General features: G+C 40.9%; 1 protein-coding gene across 1 annotated transcript in view; it reads right to left on the reverse strand.

Annotated features, from left to right (window-relative positions):
• wrn (WRN RecQ like helicase) overlaps positions 1-18,495 on the reverse strand; it is a 62,473-nt gene that overhangs the window by 30,394 nt on the left and 13,584 nt on the right. The window contains exons 13-23 of the mRNA XM_062484842.1: positions 5,196-5,304; positions 5,024-5,092; positions 4,817-4,899; positions 4,536-4,642; positions 3,778-3,965; positions 3,064-3,238; positions 2,772-2,953; positions 1,303-1,401; positions 1,106-1,198; positions 666-825; positions 193-363 (exon numbers count right to left, since the gene is read on the reverse strand). Coding sequence (XP_062340826.1) covers positions 193-363; positions 666-825; positions 1,106-1,198; positions 1,303-1,401; positions 2,772-2,953; positions 3,064-3,238; positions 3,778-3,965; positions 4,536-4,642; positions 4,817-4,899; positions 5,024-5,092; positions 5,196-5,304 — 1,436 coding nt within the window. The remainder of the gene's footprint in view (positions 1-192; positions 364-665; positions 826-1,105; positions 1,199-1,302; positions 1,402-2,771; positions 2,954-3,063; positions 3,239-3,777; positions 3,966-4,535; positions 4,643-4,816; positions 4,900-5,023; positions 5,093-5,195; positions 5,305-18,495) is intronic.

Genomic DNA, 18,495 nt, shown 5'->3' on the forward strand with positions numbered 1-18,495 from the left:
TTGTATAGGTTTTGTGTACATAGTGCCAAATTCCAAGCATTAATTAATCTTGCACTTCTTGAACTTCCCTGTTCTGAAGCAAAAAATGTCATCTAAGAAATCAAAAATGATTATCCGATAACCACAGTTTTTCTTAGTACATACAAAAGCAAAGTACATCACCATCATTCTTACAAGTTAGTAGTACTCTACCTTAAGGGTTATTCGACAAAGGGTGCAGAACTTGTTACTGCCAGTGTACTCTTGCAGGAGGTCCTCTATGAGCAGCTCCTTGGCCAAGGCCTTCCAGCAGGGCTCTGGTATGCCCTTTCCCCCTCCGAACAGAGGGTGGCGCCGGTAGTTTTCAGGAACCCTTTGAGAGTTCTGAGAGGAAAAGTAATTTAGTTAATGTGTGTGTTAGTTAACATGTTGGCTTTATAATGGTCACCCGGTATGTGTATCTGTATTTAAAATGAGTGTGTGTTGTGTGTAGGCGTCAAGGTATGAAAAAGCTTAAGTAAAGCTACCCTTTCATGAGCCAGGATATTTTCTTATGCTTCCACTGGGCTATGTATAATATGTATCCTACATATTCCTGTTAGAGAAGCTTAGAAAAGTTTGTCTGCTCCCGTCTATCCTACGAGTGGGGTCAGTGAAGGTCAGACTGGATGTGAGGTGATACTAACCGAGCCACGCAGGAAGAGGATGGTGGTGGTGGTGCCATACCTCTCCCCCATAGCAGCCACTGCACTTAGCAGCTGGAACCCCAGGGGGCCAAAGTCCTGATGCCTGCTTCCTCCTCCAATGCCGCCATCACAAACACTGTCGTCTATGATGTTCACCAACCTGGACACACAAAGGAAAGAAATATGGGACTGCTTCCATACTTTTGAGGGGAAAATAACTGAAAAACTCAATGAGCTTGAACAAAAATAGGGGAAAGTTCATACTGATTAGGACAATGGGATGGTTATCAAACTTTTGTCCACATCAACAACAACACCTGTGTGTGATGCCATTTTAGGTTCTACAGAAATCGTAAGAGTAGATGTTTGATAAAACACGTTACTAGAAAGAATTGCAAATGATGTGCATAACACTGATAAAAGTTCTGGAGAAAGCACACCCAGATTTGCAGTTGTCACAACACTGGTAAGTTCCCTTGATGCCAGAAGTGACTTTTCTCAGCTGCTTGTCTTCAAAATGAGAGAGGATCAATCTGAAAAGGAATACATTACAATTAGATTACCATTAGTATTGATTCACAGAAAATCCCCATTGACATTTTCCTTTTTGAAGAATCAATAAAGATAGGAAACATACTTTCTTCTGCATTTGTATGATTTGAGATACTGCTCCATCTTGACCATCATTTTCAACTTGTAGGGACGAAATGTGTTAGTCACCTGGTTGAGGAAAAACCTACAAGAATGTTTTGGAATTTAATTTACTTTTTGACTCTACGACAAATTCAAACAAACGAGTCATGACTGTCACTAAGTATAACGACCTCCTTACCCCTACCGCCAATCCTGTAACAAAACAAAACAGAGGGAGGCAGGCAGAGGAGGACGCTGTAACACCTGAGATAAAGCTATTTCCATACAAAAACGGTTTATATTTGTTATTGCATCATTATCAAGATCAAGCAAGACCTTAGTTCAGTAGGGCTGTCCCCGACTAAGATTTTCCTTGGTCGACCAAGACTCGACTAAAACGCCTGAAAATCGACTAATCGAAATTTGAAACGCTTTAAAAAAAAAATTTTTTTAACGTACAACATTTTCCCTATCTGACTCAATGGCTGCTGGACATGCAGATTCAGCCGCTAATAGCCTACTAATAATACGACTCGTATCACCAGTCCTGTTGTAACCGAATGCCGATGGTATTTAGTATCTCTTAAAATGTACTACAAATTAAAAATATTGTTCGTTTAACATGCAAATCATCAGAGCGCGCTTATCACTGCCTGAACTTGCAGCATGCAAACTTACGTAGAAGCTGAGTGGGGAACGGTGCAACAGAGAAAGATTTTGTTGTCTTGGCCGGAGAGCTTCTTAACGAATCTGGGAAATCCGGCCAATGTCATTCGATTTGGATGTGATTCTTATAATAGGCATATTCATTTTTTTTTTGCGGTAGCATGAGCGAAGTAGGGCTAGGCCAACTTACGTTTTTCAGGTGGTAGGCTACATCATATTCGACGTCGAACTATGAAAAATAAACCGTTGTTGGCAGAGTTTGCATTCAACGTTTTCCGAGTCACCCGGTACTTTGTAAATGTACTTTAATGAAATGCTGCCATACCACAGATTTCTTTGCCATTTTGACTAATAACACCAACAAAGTAGGCTATGGCAGAGTTTGTAGTTCGGCAGCCAATTGTGCTCGTGCCTTTTGCAAAATACCAAACCAAAACAAAGCGCAGATTAACGAAAGGGAAAACAGTAACACCTTTTCTTTTAAATTATATATTTGTAGAGTTGCTTTATTTGTCTTAAATAATATAATCTACAATTTCTGTAGAACATTTCGTTAATTCAGCAATGATGACACAAGCGGGAATCAGATCTCACACTGCCATACGGCAGCTCGACTAAAAAAATCTTAGTCGACCAAGAGCATATGACCAGAAAATCGACTAGTCGACTGAGTGGGGACAGCCCTATAGTTCAGTTTAAAGAATGTGTACTTGTAGACAGGGCTGTCACCAATCCTGTCATATCCGATCAGTGAACAGGGAAAGGACACATTTTTAGAGCATGCTACCTTCGTACACACACAGTTACCTATTGATGGTCATGTCTCCAGGTGTCCAGAGGACGTGGCAGGCACTGGGCAGCCCATCTCTCCCTGCCCTGCCGATCTCCTGGTAGTATGACTCCATCTCCTTTGGGGCCCCATAGTGGATAACCTTCCTAATGTCCAGCTTGTTGATACCCATTCCAAATGCCACAGTGGCCACAACGCACTGAAATCAGCATGTTATTGTATTCTATTGTTATGAGTATTATACAATCTCAAAATGTTTCAAGTCATCATTGCTCCTCTTTAGAGCCAAACAGTCAGCAAATGGCCTACCTGAATTTCATCTCTCATGAAGCTGTGTTGTGACTCTCTCCTCTGTTTGATGCCCAGCCCAGCATGGTACAGTCCAACGGTAATGCCCAGATTGTACAGTACAATACTCACCTGCTCTGCCTCCTTCCTGGAGGGGCAGTACACTATAGAGGGCCCCTCAAACTCATAATCCCCCCTGAAAGAGGAAGCAGTAACAAGGGAAAAACACATTAATATTCTTTCTTTCCTATCTGTCCATCTATCTATTCATCGATCGATATGGTAAAAAGATCTATATCGAGAGTAGATTTTGATTTGACTGTTGTGAAAATCAAACTAATGCTGTTGGGGAGATTTGTCAGGAGGGAAAGGTCCCTCCCTCATCTTTCAACTCAATCTCAGGATTCAGTTTCTAAGATGGATCTGATTGGTAAAGGGTGTAAGGTCCCTCCATTTTTTACATTAACAATGTTTCATGTATGTTTCCATGTTCATAGTTTCAAAACGTTCACAGCATGACAACACTGCATGTAAAATATGTTCACCTGTCAAGTTACAAGCTTGTAAATCCTCTTTCCACATTATGGATTTCCAAATCGTGTCTTTCAAGCTTTCTGAATTCTGTCTGTATTCTCACCTCACCTCGTCTGTCTATCTGTGTCTCTGTGTGTGTGTATGTCTGCCTGCCTGTCACAGTTCAAGCTGTCCTGAGAGTCTGACTCTACGTGGACCCACCCAGGCTTCTTCCTTAGGAAGCGCTTCATGTCTTCCACCATGTTTCCAGACTTGCGGCCGACCTCCAAGAAGAGGTTGGGCCTGTCAAAGGAGGTGCAGGTTATGACAGGATCCACCAGGTTTAGGCTCCTCACAATGTCCATCCTGATGGAGGGGCTGGCTGTGGCTGTTAACGCAATGATAGGGACCTGATGGGACAACATCATCTAAAGATTTTAGCGGTTCTCTGTTGGAATCTTTTCTTTTGTGAAACATATGAGACTATTATTCAGGTGAGTCAGGTGGCTGAGCGGTTAGGGAATCTGGCTAGTAATCAGAAGGTTGGTGGTTCGATTTCTGGCTGAGCCAAATGACGTTGTGTCATTGGGCAAGGCACTTCACCCTACGTGCCTCGGGGGCATGTCCCTGTACTTACTGTAAGTTGCTCTGGATAAGAGCGTCTGCCAAATGAGTAAATGTAAATGTAATGTATTATAAAGAATAGTGTATTGTTTTTAAAGTAAAGTAAAATAAGCTAACCGTTACAGTGTTTATTGTCAAGTTAACTTAATTTATTTCCTTTTTTTATTAAAAGAATACCAACAAATTGTATTCATGCCTAGCAATATGTCTGTAAATTATGTAAGTCCTTAAATTGGAGGTGTGTACAAATCAAATTATTCAAATGTTTGACTTGCTTTGAACTGAAAATATAAAAAAAGTAGTAAGTGTAATGAAAGGTGGCCACATTTTTAATGGTGAGACAAAACTAAACTCACATTGGGCATACATCTCTTCAGTTTGCCAAGGTTTCTATAGGCTCCTCTGAAGTCATGGCCCCACTCTGAGATACAATGAGCCTCGTCCACCGCTATCAGAGAGATTCCTGCAGCACATATGCATCAAATGGAAATAATTCACAGTGATTTTATCCCCCCAAATTGTATAATTGTGCTTTGTTGTTGACAGAACTGTGATCTCTGCTTACGTTATTTATAGGTAAAGGTGTTCTTTACAAAGACTGGTAAAATAGTAGGTAGAAACTTTTTTATGAACTCACCAATAGTTGTGTTGAGCTGCTCCAGTAAAGAAACACTTCCAGAGCAGTATTCTGGGGTTATGAACACAACTTTGTATTGCCCCCTTAAAAATAGAAATGTAGTTTTCAGTTTCACATTAAGATGTTCAAAATATTAGAAAACAAGTCATGCTATATGACTGAAATGAGAGTTTCTATTGTGGGGTGTTTTCTTAAGAAAAGACTAACTGTTTCACGTCCAACAAGACATTTTTGGTCTGAGCTGAACCAAGGAAACAGGCAGGAATATTGGACATTCTGGAATTAGAACAACAAATACAATTATTTTTGTGAATAGAAACATTTGTTTGCAGTTTAATGTGTATCATGTTGTTAATGCATATCTGTGGTGTTAACATACTGCAGTTGCAGCACCTGGTCCTCCATGAGGGCAATGAGGGGAGAGATGACGACGCTCAGACCTCCACAGTACACTGGGGGGAACTGGAAACACAAGCTCTTCCCATAGCCTACACAAGAAAATCCCTCACTGAAGAACTCCATTGAAACATTGTTGCAACACCTATGACATGTACTGCAGCCATGAATATGATTATATTACAGCCCTTGTACTGTTAAGGTATTCAGAAGGGTACAGTGGACCACTGACAAATCACAAAGCAATTTTGGTGTGAATCCATCAAAGATTTTCTGCGATACGACCCAAATTCATGTTTGGTGGCACTGTTGCCAATTTTGATCGGAAAGGCGGTTTTGAAAATCTAAAAACCGTGTGATAACATTTGTGACGGTTGGTCGGAAGATGACCTGTGCCAAATCTTTGCTTAATGCAGCAACCCATAGGCGTCAAATTGAACAAACTTTTTTGGACGTCTTTAGAACGGGGTCCCGATTCCATATACCAAGTATGGTGTCAATGCAGCAAAGATCTGCTGAGAAATAACCTTGCTTCAATACCGACTTTGATTGGCTGTACCATAAAAACGGGTTAGAAAATCTAAAAACCATGTGATAACTTTTGTGAGGCTTGGTCTGAAAATAATCTGTGCCAAATATGTTGAAGATTGGTCAAACTTTGTCAGACAAGTAGCGAAAAAAACATTTTATTCATGAATTAAAAAAGGGGGCTGCATCAATTCAGCTGGTATCGCAAGTTAACATGCGTCACACATGGGATCTCTCAAGATATCGCCAGACAAAGGAATCACTTAATTAAGGCAAACAAATCAACAGTTATTGGCTGAAACAGATTTTTGCTTATTGCAGCGCCCCCTAAAGTTTAAATGACATGACCTTTTGTGGACCTCTTTAGTTCAAGTTTAAGGCTTTTATTGTCAGATGCACAGAACAACACAGGGTCAGCCTGGGCACTGAAATTCTTAGGACAGGACAATGCAAAGCAACCTGGCATAACATAACATATAAGTACACAGAACATAGATTACATCTATGATAAGCAAAAATGTAGTAAACCTCCTAATATACAATAATATACAATATTCAATACAGTATACTAAACCTCTAAATACACATACTACACATAATAACCTATAACTAGAGAGGGTACAATTTCTGGGGAAATTGTAGGGTGTGCTCGCTTGCGTTGGTTGCAGGTGGGTCCGTTCCCATAAGTTTTTCCCATCTAGTGATATTTTCAAGCATTTAGCCTACTCATATTGCATATTTCATTAAGAACACCCTTTGAAACAGCTGCGAACCCCCTTTGAAACAAGCTACTGTAACAACGTTGTCACTGGCAGTGTGGAATCGCGATTCAAACAGTACCGTCTGCTAACTGAAAATATGCCCCCCAAAACGTAAATAAGTTTGACATTAATAGGGGGAAATTCCAAATAAGTTTGCTTGAAAGTTTGAAATGAGAACGTTTCTTTTGACATAAAGTTTAGCTGTGGCTTTGAAGACAGTACGACACACTGCCAGTGGGCGAGCCGAGTCTGACTGAGGCTAATGTCAAAACAAGCCGCGGTGTTCACGCAAATTCCAGGTTTTACACAAATCACAAAAATATGCTGACCCGCTGGCTATCTTCGCAATTGCCATATCTTTAAAACACTGCCCTTCTTCTGATTTTTGATGTAGAATTGACCCTGGTACGAAATTAAGAAAATACTCAGAGATCGACAACAGCTGACGCAATGGTCAACGGAGGCTGACGGGGCTCTCACATAGCAAACCAACATTTTTACAGCAACCTACATTAACATCTCACCACCTGGCTGTCTTCACAATAGTCATATCGTCATAACATTGCCCTCCTTCTGTTTTTTGGTGTAGAATTGACCGAACTATAAAATTACGAAAATACTAAACTAGACGCTTGCATGGCTGCCGCCTATGCAGTCTCACGGGCGACGCGCACTCGCTCAAATTACAAAGACTTTCACGACCTAAATAAAAAATCCGAGATGGCAGTTCCACTCGAAATTGCTTTCTCAACAAAACCCAATGGTTTGTAATTTTGGTGGTTGGCATTTTTCACTCATAATCCATGCTCCAATTTGCGTGCTAGAACGTCTCTATCACGTTGTATCCATGCGTCGTTGCTAACGTGTGCTGACGTAGTGACGTATGCTAGCACTGGTACCCTTCGTTGACAGAAGACACTTTTTGCCACAAAAACGTTGTAACCTCCTAAACTGTGCAACGGAGTGTAAATAAAAATACAAGCAACTCAATCGCTACCAAGACGAAACTTTTGACACCTAGGTTGTCTATGTAGTCCAAATATTGACTGATCCTTAGGGGGGCAAAAATAAATAATAACTAGAGAGGGTACAATTTCTGGGGAAATTGTAGGGTGTGCTTGCTTGCGTCGGTTGCACAGGGGTCCGTTTTTGAATGACATTTTTACAACTGATATTTCTGTATATTTTATATAAAAATGCATACTTATTATTTATAAAGATTACATAGATTTAAAAGCATTTTTTTTTGCTGCTCATTTACAACTGAAAATATGAGTGAAGTGTAGAATGAAATAGATGTCTTCTCATTTCCCCTGCAAGAGGCAGCCTCATCGTTGAATCAAAACGAATACATTTGGCAGACCGGTGTAAAAATTGACCTAATCTCTATGACTTAAACGTCATTTTAAGTTTTTCCATTCTCATGATATTTTCAGGCATTTAGCCTACTCATTGCATTCATTCATTAATAAAGAACCCCCTTTGAAGATTATTCTACGACGTTACCCGGCAGTAGAAGATGGAATCGCGATTCAAACAGTACCATCTGCTAACTGAATATATGCCCCCCAAAACGTAAATAAGCTTGACATTTATTTAGTGGAAAATCGCTCATTGATAAAAAGCTCACTGGTAGCGATCATTGTCAGTAACAACGCAAAATGCGATATAGCCCTGTGTGGAGAAGCTGCCCCGGTAAATTGTACTACTACGGTACAGTACTAGTAGACTACTGCTGTGTTCGTCTTGGTAGCGATTGCGTTGGTTGAATTGGATTTAACGTTCCATTGTACGGTTTAGGCTGAAATTAATTATTTTCATGAACAGATTGACAACGTTTAGGCTGTGGCAATGAAGTTCAGGTTAGTAGTTAGATAGACTTTTGATTTAAGTAAGGGGAGTGGCGAACATGTTCTGTCGCCGTTTGACTTCCTAAACAGCTGTGTACTGTAGATGTTTTTGTAGTGTGTCTCGCGTAAGCTACAGTGTTGCAGTGAGCTACACTGGTTTGAAACCACAGGTAATGGTAATTTCACCAACAAATTGTTTACTAATGTCAGAATAAATCCTACAACGAAAATGTATATGTGAGGAATGTTTATTTTAACGATTGAAAACAGATACATCATAGACCATTATAGACCATCATAGACCATCATAGACCACTGTAGTATGTGTTGCCCGGGCAACAGAGGCTAATGTCATGATGCTAATATTTAAGTGAAATAGTAGACTACTGTTTCCGAAAGTAGATGTGGGCTTACTTCCTTAATAATATCAGCTAATATTGCACATTACACATCACAATTGTGTGTCATATCACAAAGTAAAATGAGTAAATAGTTATCACCCTGGCCTCTTTGCTTGTGGCGTTCCTGCAGCTGCCTTGCAGTAAAGCTATAGTTAGCCTAGCTATCCCCCAAGTTAACAGATGCGAAACGAATGTTCTGCTACAGGTAGTCACGCGTGTTTTCGTGACGTTAGTGACGTTAGTAACGTCAGTGACTGTGGCTAGCAAATTAGCCACCGTTAGCTTCACTTTTCGCCACAAAAACTTAACTTAAGCCCAAACCATGCAACGGAACGTAAATTCCAATAGAAGCAACGCAATCGCTACCAAGACGAACCTTTTGACACCGCCGTTGTGTATGTAGGCCAAATATTGACTGAGTTTTAGGGGGGCGAAAATAAATAATAATAAATATATATGTGAGAGAACAAAGGTTGTGCTCTCGCCGAAGGCTTGAGCAAACCCAATAACTAGAGAGGGTACAATTTCTGGGGAAATTGTAGGGTGTGCTTGCTTGCGTCGGTTGCACAGGGGTCCGTTTTTGAATGACATTTTTACAACTGATATTTCTGTATATTTTATATGAAAATGCATACTTATTATTTATAAAGATTAAATAGATTTAAAAGCTTTTTTTTTTGCTGCTCATTTACAACTGAAAATACGAGTGAAGTGTATTATGAAATAGATGTCTTCTCATTTCCCCTGCAAGAGGCAGCCTCATCGTTGAATCAAAACGAATAAATTTGGCAGACCGGTGTAAAAATGGATCTAATCTCTATGACTTAAATGTCATTTTAAGTTTTTCCCTTCTCGTGATATTTTCAGGCATGTAGCCTACTCATTGCATTCATTCATTAATAAAGAACCCCCTTTGAAGATTATTCTACGACGTTACCCGGCAGTAGAAGATGGAATCGCGATTCAGACAGTCCCATCTGCTAACTGAAAATATGCCCCCCAAAACGTAAATAAGATTGACATTTATTTAGTGGAAAATCGCTCATTCATAAAAAGCTCACTGGTAGCGATCATTGTCAGTAACAACGCAAAATGCGACATAGCCCTGTGTGGAGAAGCTGCCCCGGTAAATTGTACTACTACGGTACAGAACTAGACTACTGCTGTGTTCCGTCTTGGTGGTAGCGATTGCGTTGGTTGAATTGGATTTAACGTTCCGTTGTACGGTTTAGGCTGAAATTATTTTCATGAACAGATTGACAACGTTTAGGCTGTGGCAATGAAGTTCAGGTTAGTAGTTAGATAGACTTTTGATTTAAGTAAGGGGAGTGCCGAACATGTTCTGTCGCCGTTTGACTTCCTACAGCTGTGTAGATGTTTTTGTAGTGTCTCGCGTAGGCTACAGCGTTGCAGTGAGCAACACTGGTTTGAAACCACAGGTAATGATCATTTCACCCACAAATCGTTTACTTGTAATGTAATGTCATAATAAATCCTACAACGAAAATGTATTTGAATGTTTATTTTAAAGATTGAAAACAGATGCATCATAGACCACTGTAGTATGTGTTGCCCGGGCAACAGAGGCTAATGTCATGATGCTAATGCTTCAGTGAAATAGTAGACTACCGTTTCCAAAAGTAGATGTGGGCCTACTTCCTTAATAATATCAGTTAATATTGTACATTACATTTCATAATTGTGTTTCACATCACAAAGTAAAATGAGTAAATAGTTATCACCCTGGCCTCTTTGCTTGTGGCGTTCCTGCAGCTGCCTTGCAGTAAAGCTATAGTTAGCCTAGCTATCCCCCAAGTTAACAGATGTGAAACGAATGTTCTGCTACAGGTAGTCACGCTTGTTTTCGTGACGTTAGTGACGTAGTGACGTTAGTAACGTCAGTGACTGTGGCTAGCAAATTAGCCACCGTTAGCTTCACTTTTCACCACAAAAACGCAATTTCTACTTAAACCATGCAACGGAACGTAAATAAAAATACAACCAACGCAATCGCTACCAAGACGAACCTTTTGACACCGCCGTTGTGTATGTAGTCCAAATATTGACTGATCCTTAGGGGGCGAAAATAAACAATAAATAAATAAATATGTATGTGAGAGAACAAAGGTTGTGCTCTCGCCGAAGGCTTGAGCACACCCAATAATATATATGTGAGAGAACAAAGGTTGTGCCCTTGCCGAAGGCAAAGCACACCCAATAAATATATATGTGAGAGAACAAAGGTTGTGCTCTCGCCGAAGGCTTGAGCACACCCAATAACCTTATAAACCTACACTAACCTAAGACAAGTGAAGTACAATAGTGCAATATTGCTGATAGTGCAACCAGTAGCTGAAAGTGACAGTGTGTAAAGTGACCAGTGAGAAGTGTATCAGTGTCCATATCAATGTTACTTTTACATTTATTCATTTAGCAGACGCTTTTATCCAAAGCGACTTCCAAGAGAGAGCTTTACAAAAGTGCATTGGTTACTGATCATAACAACGAGATAGCCCCAAAACATTGCCGGTAGCCAAAACATGAAGCATACATTGTGAAAAGCAAATAAGTGCCAATGGGAAGAACCATAAGAGCATGTAGTTAAACAAGTTACAAATTAAACAACATGACCCTCAAAGAGTGTACCTGTAGAAAAAGCAAGCAACAATAATAAAATTCACAGCGAGTACAAGAAGTTAAATCAGTTACAACTAACCAACAAGTCCCTCAATAAGAGTCATTGTGTTCCTGGAGGAAACTAACATCAGGTCCAGCAAATCATTCCTAAGTACCGTTGTACTCCCGGAACAAGTGCGTCTTAAGCCTTTTTTTGAAGGTGGAGAGACAGTCAGTCTCTCTGATGGAGGTGGGGAGGTGATTCCACCATTGGGGGGCCAGACAGGAGAAGAGCTTGGGTTGGGAGCGGGCAATGTTTATTCAGAAGCCTGATGGCCCTTGGAAAGAAACTGTTGTCCAGTCTGCGTGTGTGAGACCGAATGCTTCGGTATCGCCTGCCAGAAGGCAACAGGGTAAAAAGACTGAATGATGGGTGGTAACAGTCTTTTAGAATCCTGCAAGCTTTCTTGAGGCATCGTGTGTGGTAGGTGTCCTGTAGGGCTGTGAGCTTCCTGCCCATGATGAACTCAGCAGACCGGACCACTACTACGTAGGGCCTTGTGGTCCCTGTCTGTGCAGCTCCCATACCACACTGTGATGCAACCAGTCAGTATGCTCTCTATAATGCATCTGTAAGAGTTACTGAGGATGACTGAGTCCATGCCAAACTTCTTCAGTCTCCTCAAGAAGAAGAGGCATTTCCGGGCCGCTTTGACCACCTTGTCCCTGTTAGCAGACCAGGTGAGATCATTGCTTATGTTCACCCTGAGGAATCTGAAGCAGCTGACCTTCTCCACTTCGGATCCGTTGATGTATAGGGGTGCATGCTCCTCCTCCTGCGGCCTCCTATAGTCCACAATCATCTCCTTAGTCTTGCTGATGTTAAGAGAGAGGTTATTGTCCTTACACCATGATGTCAGGGTATCAACCTCCTCTCTGTAGGCTGACTCGTCGCTGTCAGAGATGAGGCCCACGATGGTTGTGTCGTCAGCAAACTTAACAAGGAGGTTGGAGCTGTGCGTTGCCCCACAGTCGTGAGTGAACAAGGAGAACAGGAGAGGGCTGAGCACACAGCCCTGTTGGGGATCAGTGTGGATGAGGTGCGGTCACCGATTCTCACCACCTGTGGCCTCCCCGTCAGGAAGTGGAAGATCCACTTGCATAGGGAGGTGCTTAGTCCCAGGTCCACAAGTTTGGAGACCAGTCTGGAGGGGATGATGGTGTTGAATGCTGAGCTCAATGAACAGCATCCCCACATACGTATGCTCAGTGCTATCGGGCGATAGTCATTCATGCAGGTGACCTTGGTGTTCTTGGGTACAGGGTCGATGGTGGTCCTCTTGAAGCAGGTGGGGAGTACAGGCAGGCTGAGGGAGAGGTTGAAGATGTCACTGAAGACCCCTGCTAGCTGGTCAGCCCAGCCCCTGAGGGCCCTACCTGATATGTCGTCTGGGCCAGGTTCCTTGCGAGGGTTGATCTTTTTGAAGCAATGCCTCACCTCAGCTATAACACAGTTCCGAATCCCTATACCAACTTTGGTGTCAATGCAGCAAAGATTTGCTGAGATATGACCCCACTTCCTTTTTGGCGGCTTAGTTGTCAAATGTGCTGTACTAGACAAATCATTTTGAAAATCCATATGATAACTTTTGTGAGGCTCAGTCTGGAGATCATCTCTGGCAATTTTGAAGAAGATTTTACAAAAATTGTAGTAGCAAAAAAAAATGTTTTCATTAAACTTCGAAATGGCAGAAAATCTATAAAACTGTGTATGAAGTCATGCGTTGAACTCGTCTTGATCCAGGGAATCCAACGATACCTCGATTTTAAAATGTGTCCATACGCTTCCAGGGCCCTATCTTGCACCCAGGAAAAAATTACTTTGTACACCGACGCATGTATCATTCCTATTTTGCACTCAACGCACAGCGGACTTTTCCCTCCACAGACGCACGTCGGTAAATTAGGGAATGAACTTGCACTATTTTGCAGTTTCAGAAATCAATTCCGCCACAGACCAGGGAAAAGCGTAGTCTAAAGTCAGTGACGTGTTATTCAGATCCTATTTTAAGGCATGCTTGGCCCGTGTGCACTGCTGGCGAGGCAAGGGTCTTCTTCCTGCGAAGCTGCGTTACATTGTTTTGATTTATTGTATGGCTGTGTTACATTTCTTTCATGTCAATGATTAAAACAATTTTCATGAGAAATCTCTATGTAAGTGAACTTGATTTGTAACAATTGTGGCAATTACCTACCACGCCTGTTAAACCGATGCTAATTTGGGTCGGTTTCTTCTCCCCTCCCCATGCAATGTCACTTCTCTATCTTTTACGGCCTGACGAGAACGTCGGAGTCCTTGGCTGTGAACCACTCCTGGCGTGCATCTGGCAAATCCGCCATTATAATAGCAATCCGCTGTTGAACAAGCGCGCCTGCTCTTCAAGGGAATGTGAGATGATGCTCTGATTGGTTTATTGCACGTTACACCCAAACCACAATGAGTAAATCTAGCTACTTCAGACCAACCCATTTTAGATTTGCGACGGGCGCAAGAGTCATTTATCCCGCCTGTGAAATTGCAACAGTCCCGCCCACAAAGTTACTTGCGTTACGCTTTTGATACTTGCGTTTCAGATCGTTAAAATAGGGCCCCAAAAGTCACATGTGTAAACACATCTTCAACTTTGACCCGTTGGTGGCGCTAGACTGCTCCAACGGGAGACATGAAACTTGGTGAAAATTATGAGGGGACTGAATGAGTGTGCCAAATTTTACAACTTTTCAACATACGGTTCAAGGGGCTGCCATAGACACCAATTTGCGGAAGTTTAGACATAATAATAATAAATATAGCTGCAAGCAGCGATGTGGGTTCCTCCGCAAAATGGCAAAATATTATAAACATGTACACTATCGAAGATCGAGAGTTGGAAAACAAGAGAGCAAAACTACTTCATGTTTGGCCAACAACAGGCTGAATGGGGATTTGAACTCATGAGCATAAGGTTACAAAGCAGTCTCTCTATCCTCTCTGCTACACACCAACTGTTGAGATATAGAACTGTTTCTTTGAATAGAAAGGGCAGAGTATTAGCTTTGGTCAACATTGGGACAAAGGTTAAGAAACAGTTGACATTTCAAGGTGAAATTGCATGAAATTGTGCATGGTATTTCAGAATGATGTCATCCTGTTTAGCTAAACAGATAATCAAAATTATGACAGGCCAAAAGATAATGGCTGGATTCCAACCTACTACCTTATACTTTACAGATCACCATCCCAGCCCATTGAGCTATTCTCAGTGTTGAATATTATCATGTTCAGTTACTGTATAAAAAAGTAAGCTGTTTCTCCTGTGGTAAGCGTTGTTAGATTCAGCCAATGTTGAAACTGCTCTAATTCAATCATTTTCACATAACAAGGTGAAATTGTTTGTGGTACTTCAGAATGATGTCATCCTGTTGAACTGAACAGATAATCAAAATTATGACAGGCCAAAAGACTATGGCTGGATTCCAACCTACGACCTTATACTTTACAGGTCACCATCCCAGCCCATTGAGATATTCTCAGTGCTGAATATTGTCATGTTCAGTTACTGTATAAAAAAATAAGCTGTTTCTCCTGTGGTAAGCATTGTAAGATTCGTCCAAAGTTGAAACTGCTTGTACATTTCCTATAAAAACGGGACAACGGAATGACTGGGTTGCTGCTGTAAAGAATAACTTACTCATAGTTTTTTTTAAAAGGTTGTTAGGAGTGCCATAACTTGTCAAATTTCAAATCATGCCTAGCATCAGTGGGGATGTGTCCTGGCTCAGGTTACTGAAATGAATTTGTGCAACAGGCAAGGGATCCACCTGAACAATTAATTTACTTCATTAGAGATAACCATTAGAGTTATCTCTACCATGCGTAGACTACAAGTAGCTAGCTACTGTGGTGAACCTGGCTTGTTTTGCAGTGGTTTACACAGTCTCGCTAAACAGATGATCGGAGTGTTGTGATGGGCTCAAATAAACACGCATTGCTATGTTTTACAACCGGAGGATTTATCGGGAGACTAGAAACCGTTTGGTCAGAATAAAAAATTAAAAACTATGCCTCTGACTGGTATTGAACCTTGATTACTAGCACAACATCATTGAGCCATTCCCAGGCATGGAATACACAAAGTTCAATAACTGGATAATTAAAAAAAGCTGTTTCTCCAATGGCGAGCATTGTCAGATTTGGTCCAAGTTCAAACAGCTGTAATTCAGTCATATTTTGACATATCAAGGTGAAACTTTGCATGGTACTTCAGAGGCATGTCACATTAAAGCTTATTAGGTTTGAACCATCCTTCAAAAATACATTTGATTTAGTGACACAAACATATTGAGGCAATGTGGACATTTACATAAATACACCCATTTCAGCCATTTTGTACTTGATTCAATTGCCTTAAGTAACGTTTTTAAATATGTCAATGATACATATCTGTACCAAATTTCAAGTCAATTTCACCTTTGGTTCAAGAGAAGAGGAATTTTGAAGGTTTTCCCAAATTATCACAGTACAGGAAAATCCATCATAGCGGACCTTATGGGTCCTTGAGGCTTTTTTGTTCCTCATGAAAAAGGAGGCATGCACACCAAGTTTCAGAAGAATTGGAGCAATGGGGTGGAAATGCCATCACTTTGAAAATCGGACATTTGGGCGTGGCCTGTGGCGCCCCCTATGGTCCGATGTGGCCCATATTTGGTGTGGGGGTACCCACTTGGATGTAGTATCAATGTGCCAAATTAGAAAATTTATTACCAGGGACTTTGAGATATTGAGGCGCAAGGAGAAGAAAAAAAAAATAATAATAAAAACCAACAATAACAATAGGTTCCCTCCTACCGGAGGAACCCTAATAAGAATAAGAATACTAACAAAAACAATAGGTTCCCTCCTACCGGAGGAACCCTAATAAGAATACTAACAAAAACAATAGGTTTCCTCCTGCTGGAGGAACCCTAAATATAGCTGCAAGCAGCAATGGCAGATTCCTCCAAAACATTGCGAACCATTGAAAAATGTATATTCTTCACATATTGTCACTGCATAGAAAAATCCATGCTGCAGACTTGCCAATGGGTTAGGGTTAGTAAATCTGAAATGCAATACCATCCAGATCCACAAGGGCCTTTGCTTCAAGCCAAGGAGTGAATGGTGGGGGCTTGGTCAACCCACCCATTCCAGAAAGCCTTGTATCTGTGCGTCAGGGCGTGGCCTGTAGCGCCACCTATGGGTAATGGTGGGCCATTTGTGGTGTGGTAGTTCCTCATGGCCTATACTATCACTGTTTCAGGATTTGGAGAACTTTTTACCATTGCATACAATTTCAGAAATGCAATGACACCAAGGTCCTCTAGGGCCTATACTGAAAATCAAGGAGTGAGTGGGGGCTTGTTCAGCCCCAGAGCCATAGAAAAAGAGAGTTGTGAAACTTCCATAGACTCCCATTGTTATCGAGGAATGCGGAAGTAAAGCGTGTCACATGCGACCTGTAGTTCCAAACATTGTATTTTCCATCGTTCAACCCCATTCATTTCAGTGTCTCCGAAGCAAGTTAGCTAGTAAATTGATGAAAATCCTGAATTTTTTCATATTTCTACCACCACATATCAATTGTTATTAGTAGTATTTCATATAGCTAGCTCTAGATAAAGTTTATTGTACGATTATAGCTTGTTAGATTCTAAATGCAGTTAGAGCTAGACTGTAGGTCTAGTACCTAATGTAAGCAACACTTTTACTGTAGCTAGCTAGAGAGTATGTGTATCATAGCCAGAAGATCACCGGATCACTACAAACAAAAGGAGTGGAAGAACACTGGACATATTGTACAATAAAATGTTTTATTGAATGCAATTGGTTGCCTTGTATATTCTGTTCTATTTACCAAACTCCTTTCTTGCCTTACATTGAGCAGTTGCTGGTGATAATGGTTAGATTCAACTTGCATCAAGTACTACAAATATAAGTGTTGTTAATGTGGTAAATTGTAAGTGGCTGATGAATAAAAAAACGTTTAACAAGTCCCATTTACTTCAACAGTCGAAGGTTAAACGTTAAGTGGAACAATATAGTCCTCATTAGGCTACTGTTTGGTATGTACAGTATGGTACAGTTGTTACAGTATGGTAGGTAGCATAGCCATTTCTAGCTCTGCTTCACAATATTGCGTCATGTATTATCATTTAATGTAATATACATAACTGTTAAAAAAGTATCAGACATATACATGATACAACACACCAGTAACCAATTGATATTATGTGTTAATATACCGAAAATGTCCGTGAATCGAGATGGTGCTGCTGTCTGTCCCGTCGAAAACCATTCAAACAGGTTGACAGCAGTGGGGTTTTTGGAACTACAGCGAGCTACCGGAACCACGTGAAAAAAAAGCTCTAGCTTTTTTCCTCTGTGTTTCACTGGCAGTGATTGTTCACAGTGTTGTATTTCACTTCATTCTACACCAAAAACGTCAGGGGTGACTGCTTTTTGTAGATACGAGTCTGCTGAAGATAGACAAAATCTCGGATTTCTTTAACCGAGCTTGTTTCATTCGTCATTTGCCTGAGAAAGCGACTTCCGTTAGCCAGCTGTATTGAAAACCATTCAAACAGGTTGAGAGCAGTGCTACTTGAACCACGTGATCACGTGTTGGCGAGATCAAAGCGTGTCGCAACTCTCTTTTTCTATGGCTCTGGTCAGCCCACAATGTCCTGAAATGTTGTGTGTGCGTCTCGCCAAGCTCACTCGTGTGTCAAGGGAACAGAATGTGTGTGTGATCATTTGGAGGAGCAGAGGGAGAGAGGATTTTTGGAAAAAGCCCTAGCAATTAGCCAAGCATGCATATTTTAAATATTCACAAAAAATATACTTTTCATCTTACAGTGAACTTTTTCTCAGATTTGTGTACTAAACATTCTCAAGAGTCTTCATATGAACTTGTGATTGAATCAAGAGTATCAGTTTTTGACTGGCGGATGTGTAAAGCATTATTTTAGCGTTAGCGATACATTTTATTTCCTTTAATTCAATCATTTTTGGAGATATGAAGTTGCCTTCACACATGGTATCATTTTGT

The sequence above is a fragment of the Osmerus eperlanus genome, chromosome 18 (genome assembly GCF_963692335.1).
Source record: "Osmerus eperlanus chromosome 18, fOsmEpe2.1, whole genome shotgun sequence".
In the NCBI taxonomy this organism is placed as follows: domain Eukaryota; kingdom Metazoa; phylum Chordata; class Actinopteri; order Osmeriformes; family Osmeridae; genus Osmerus; species Osmerus eperlanus.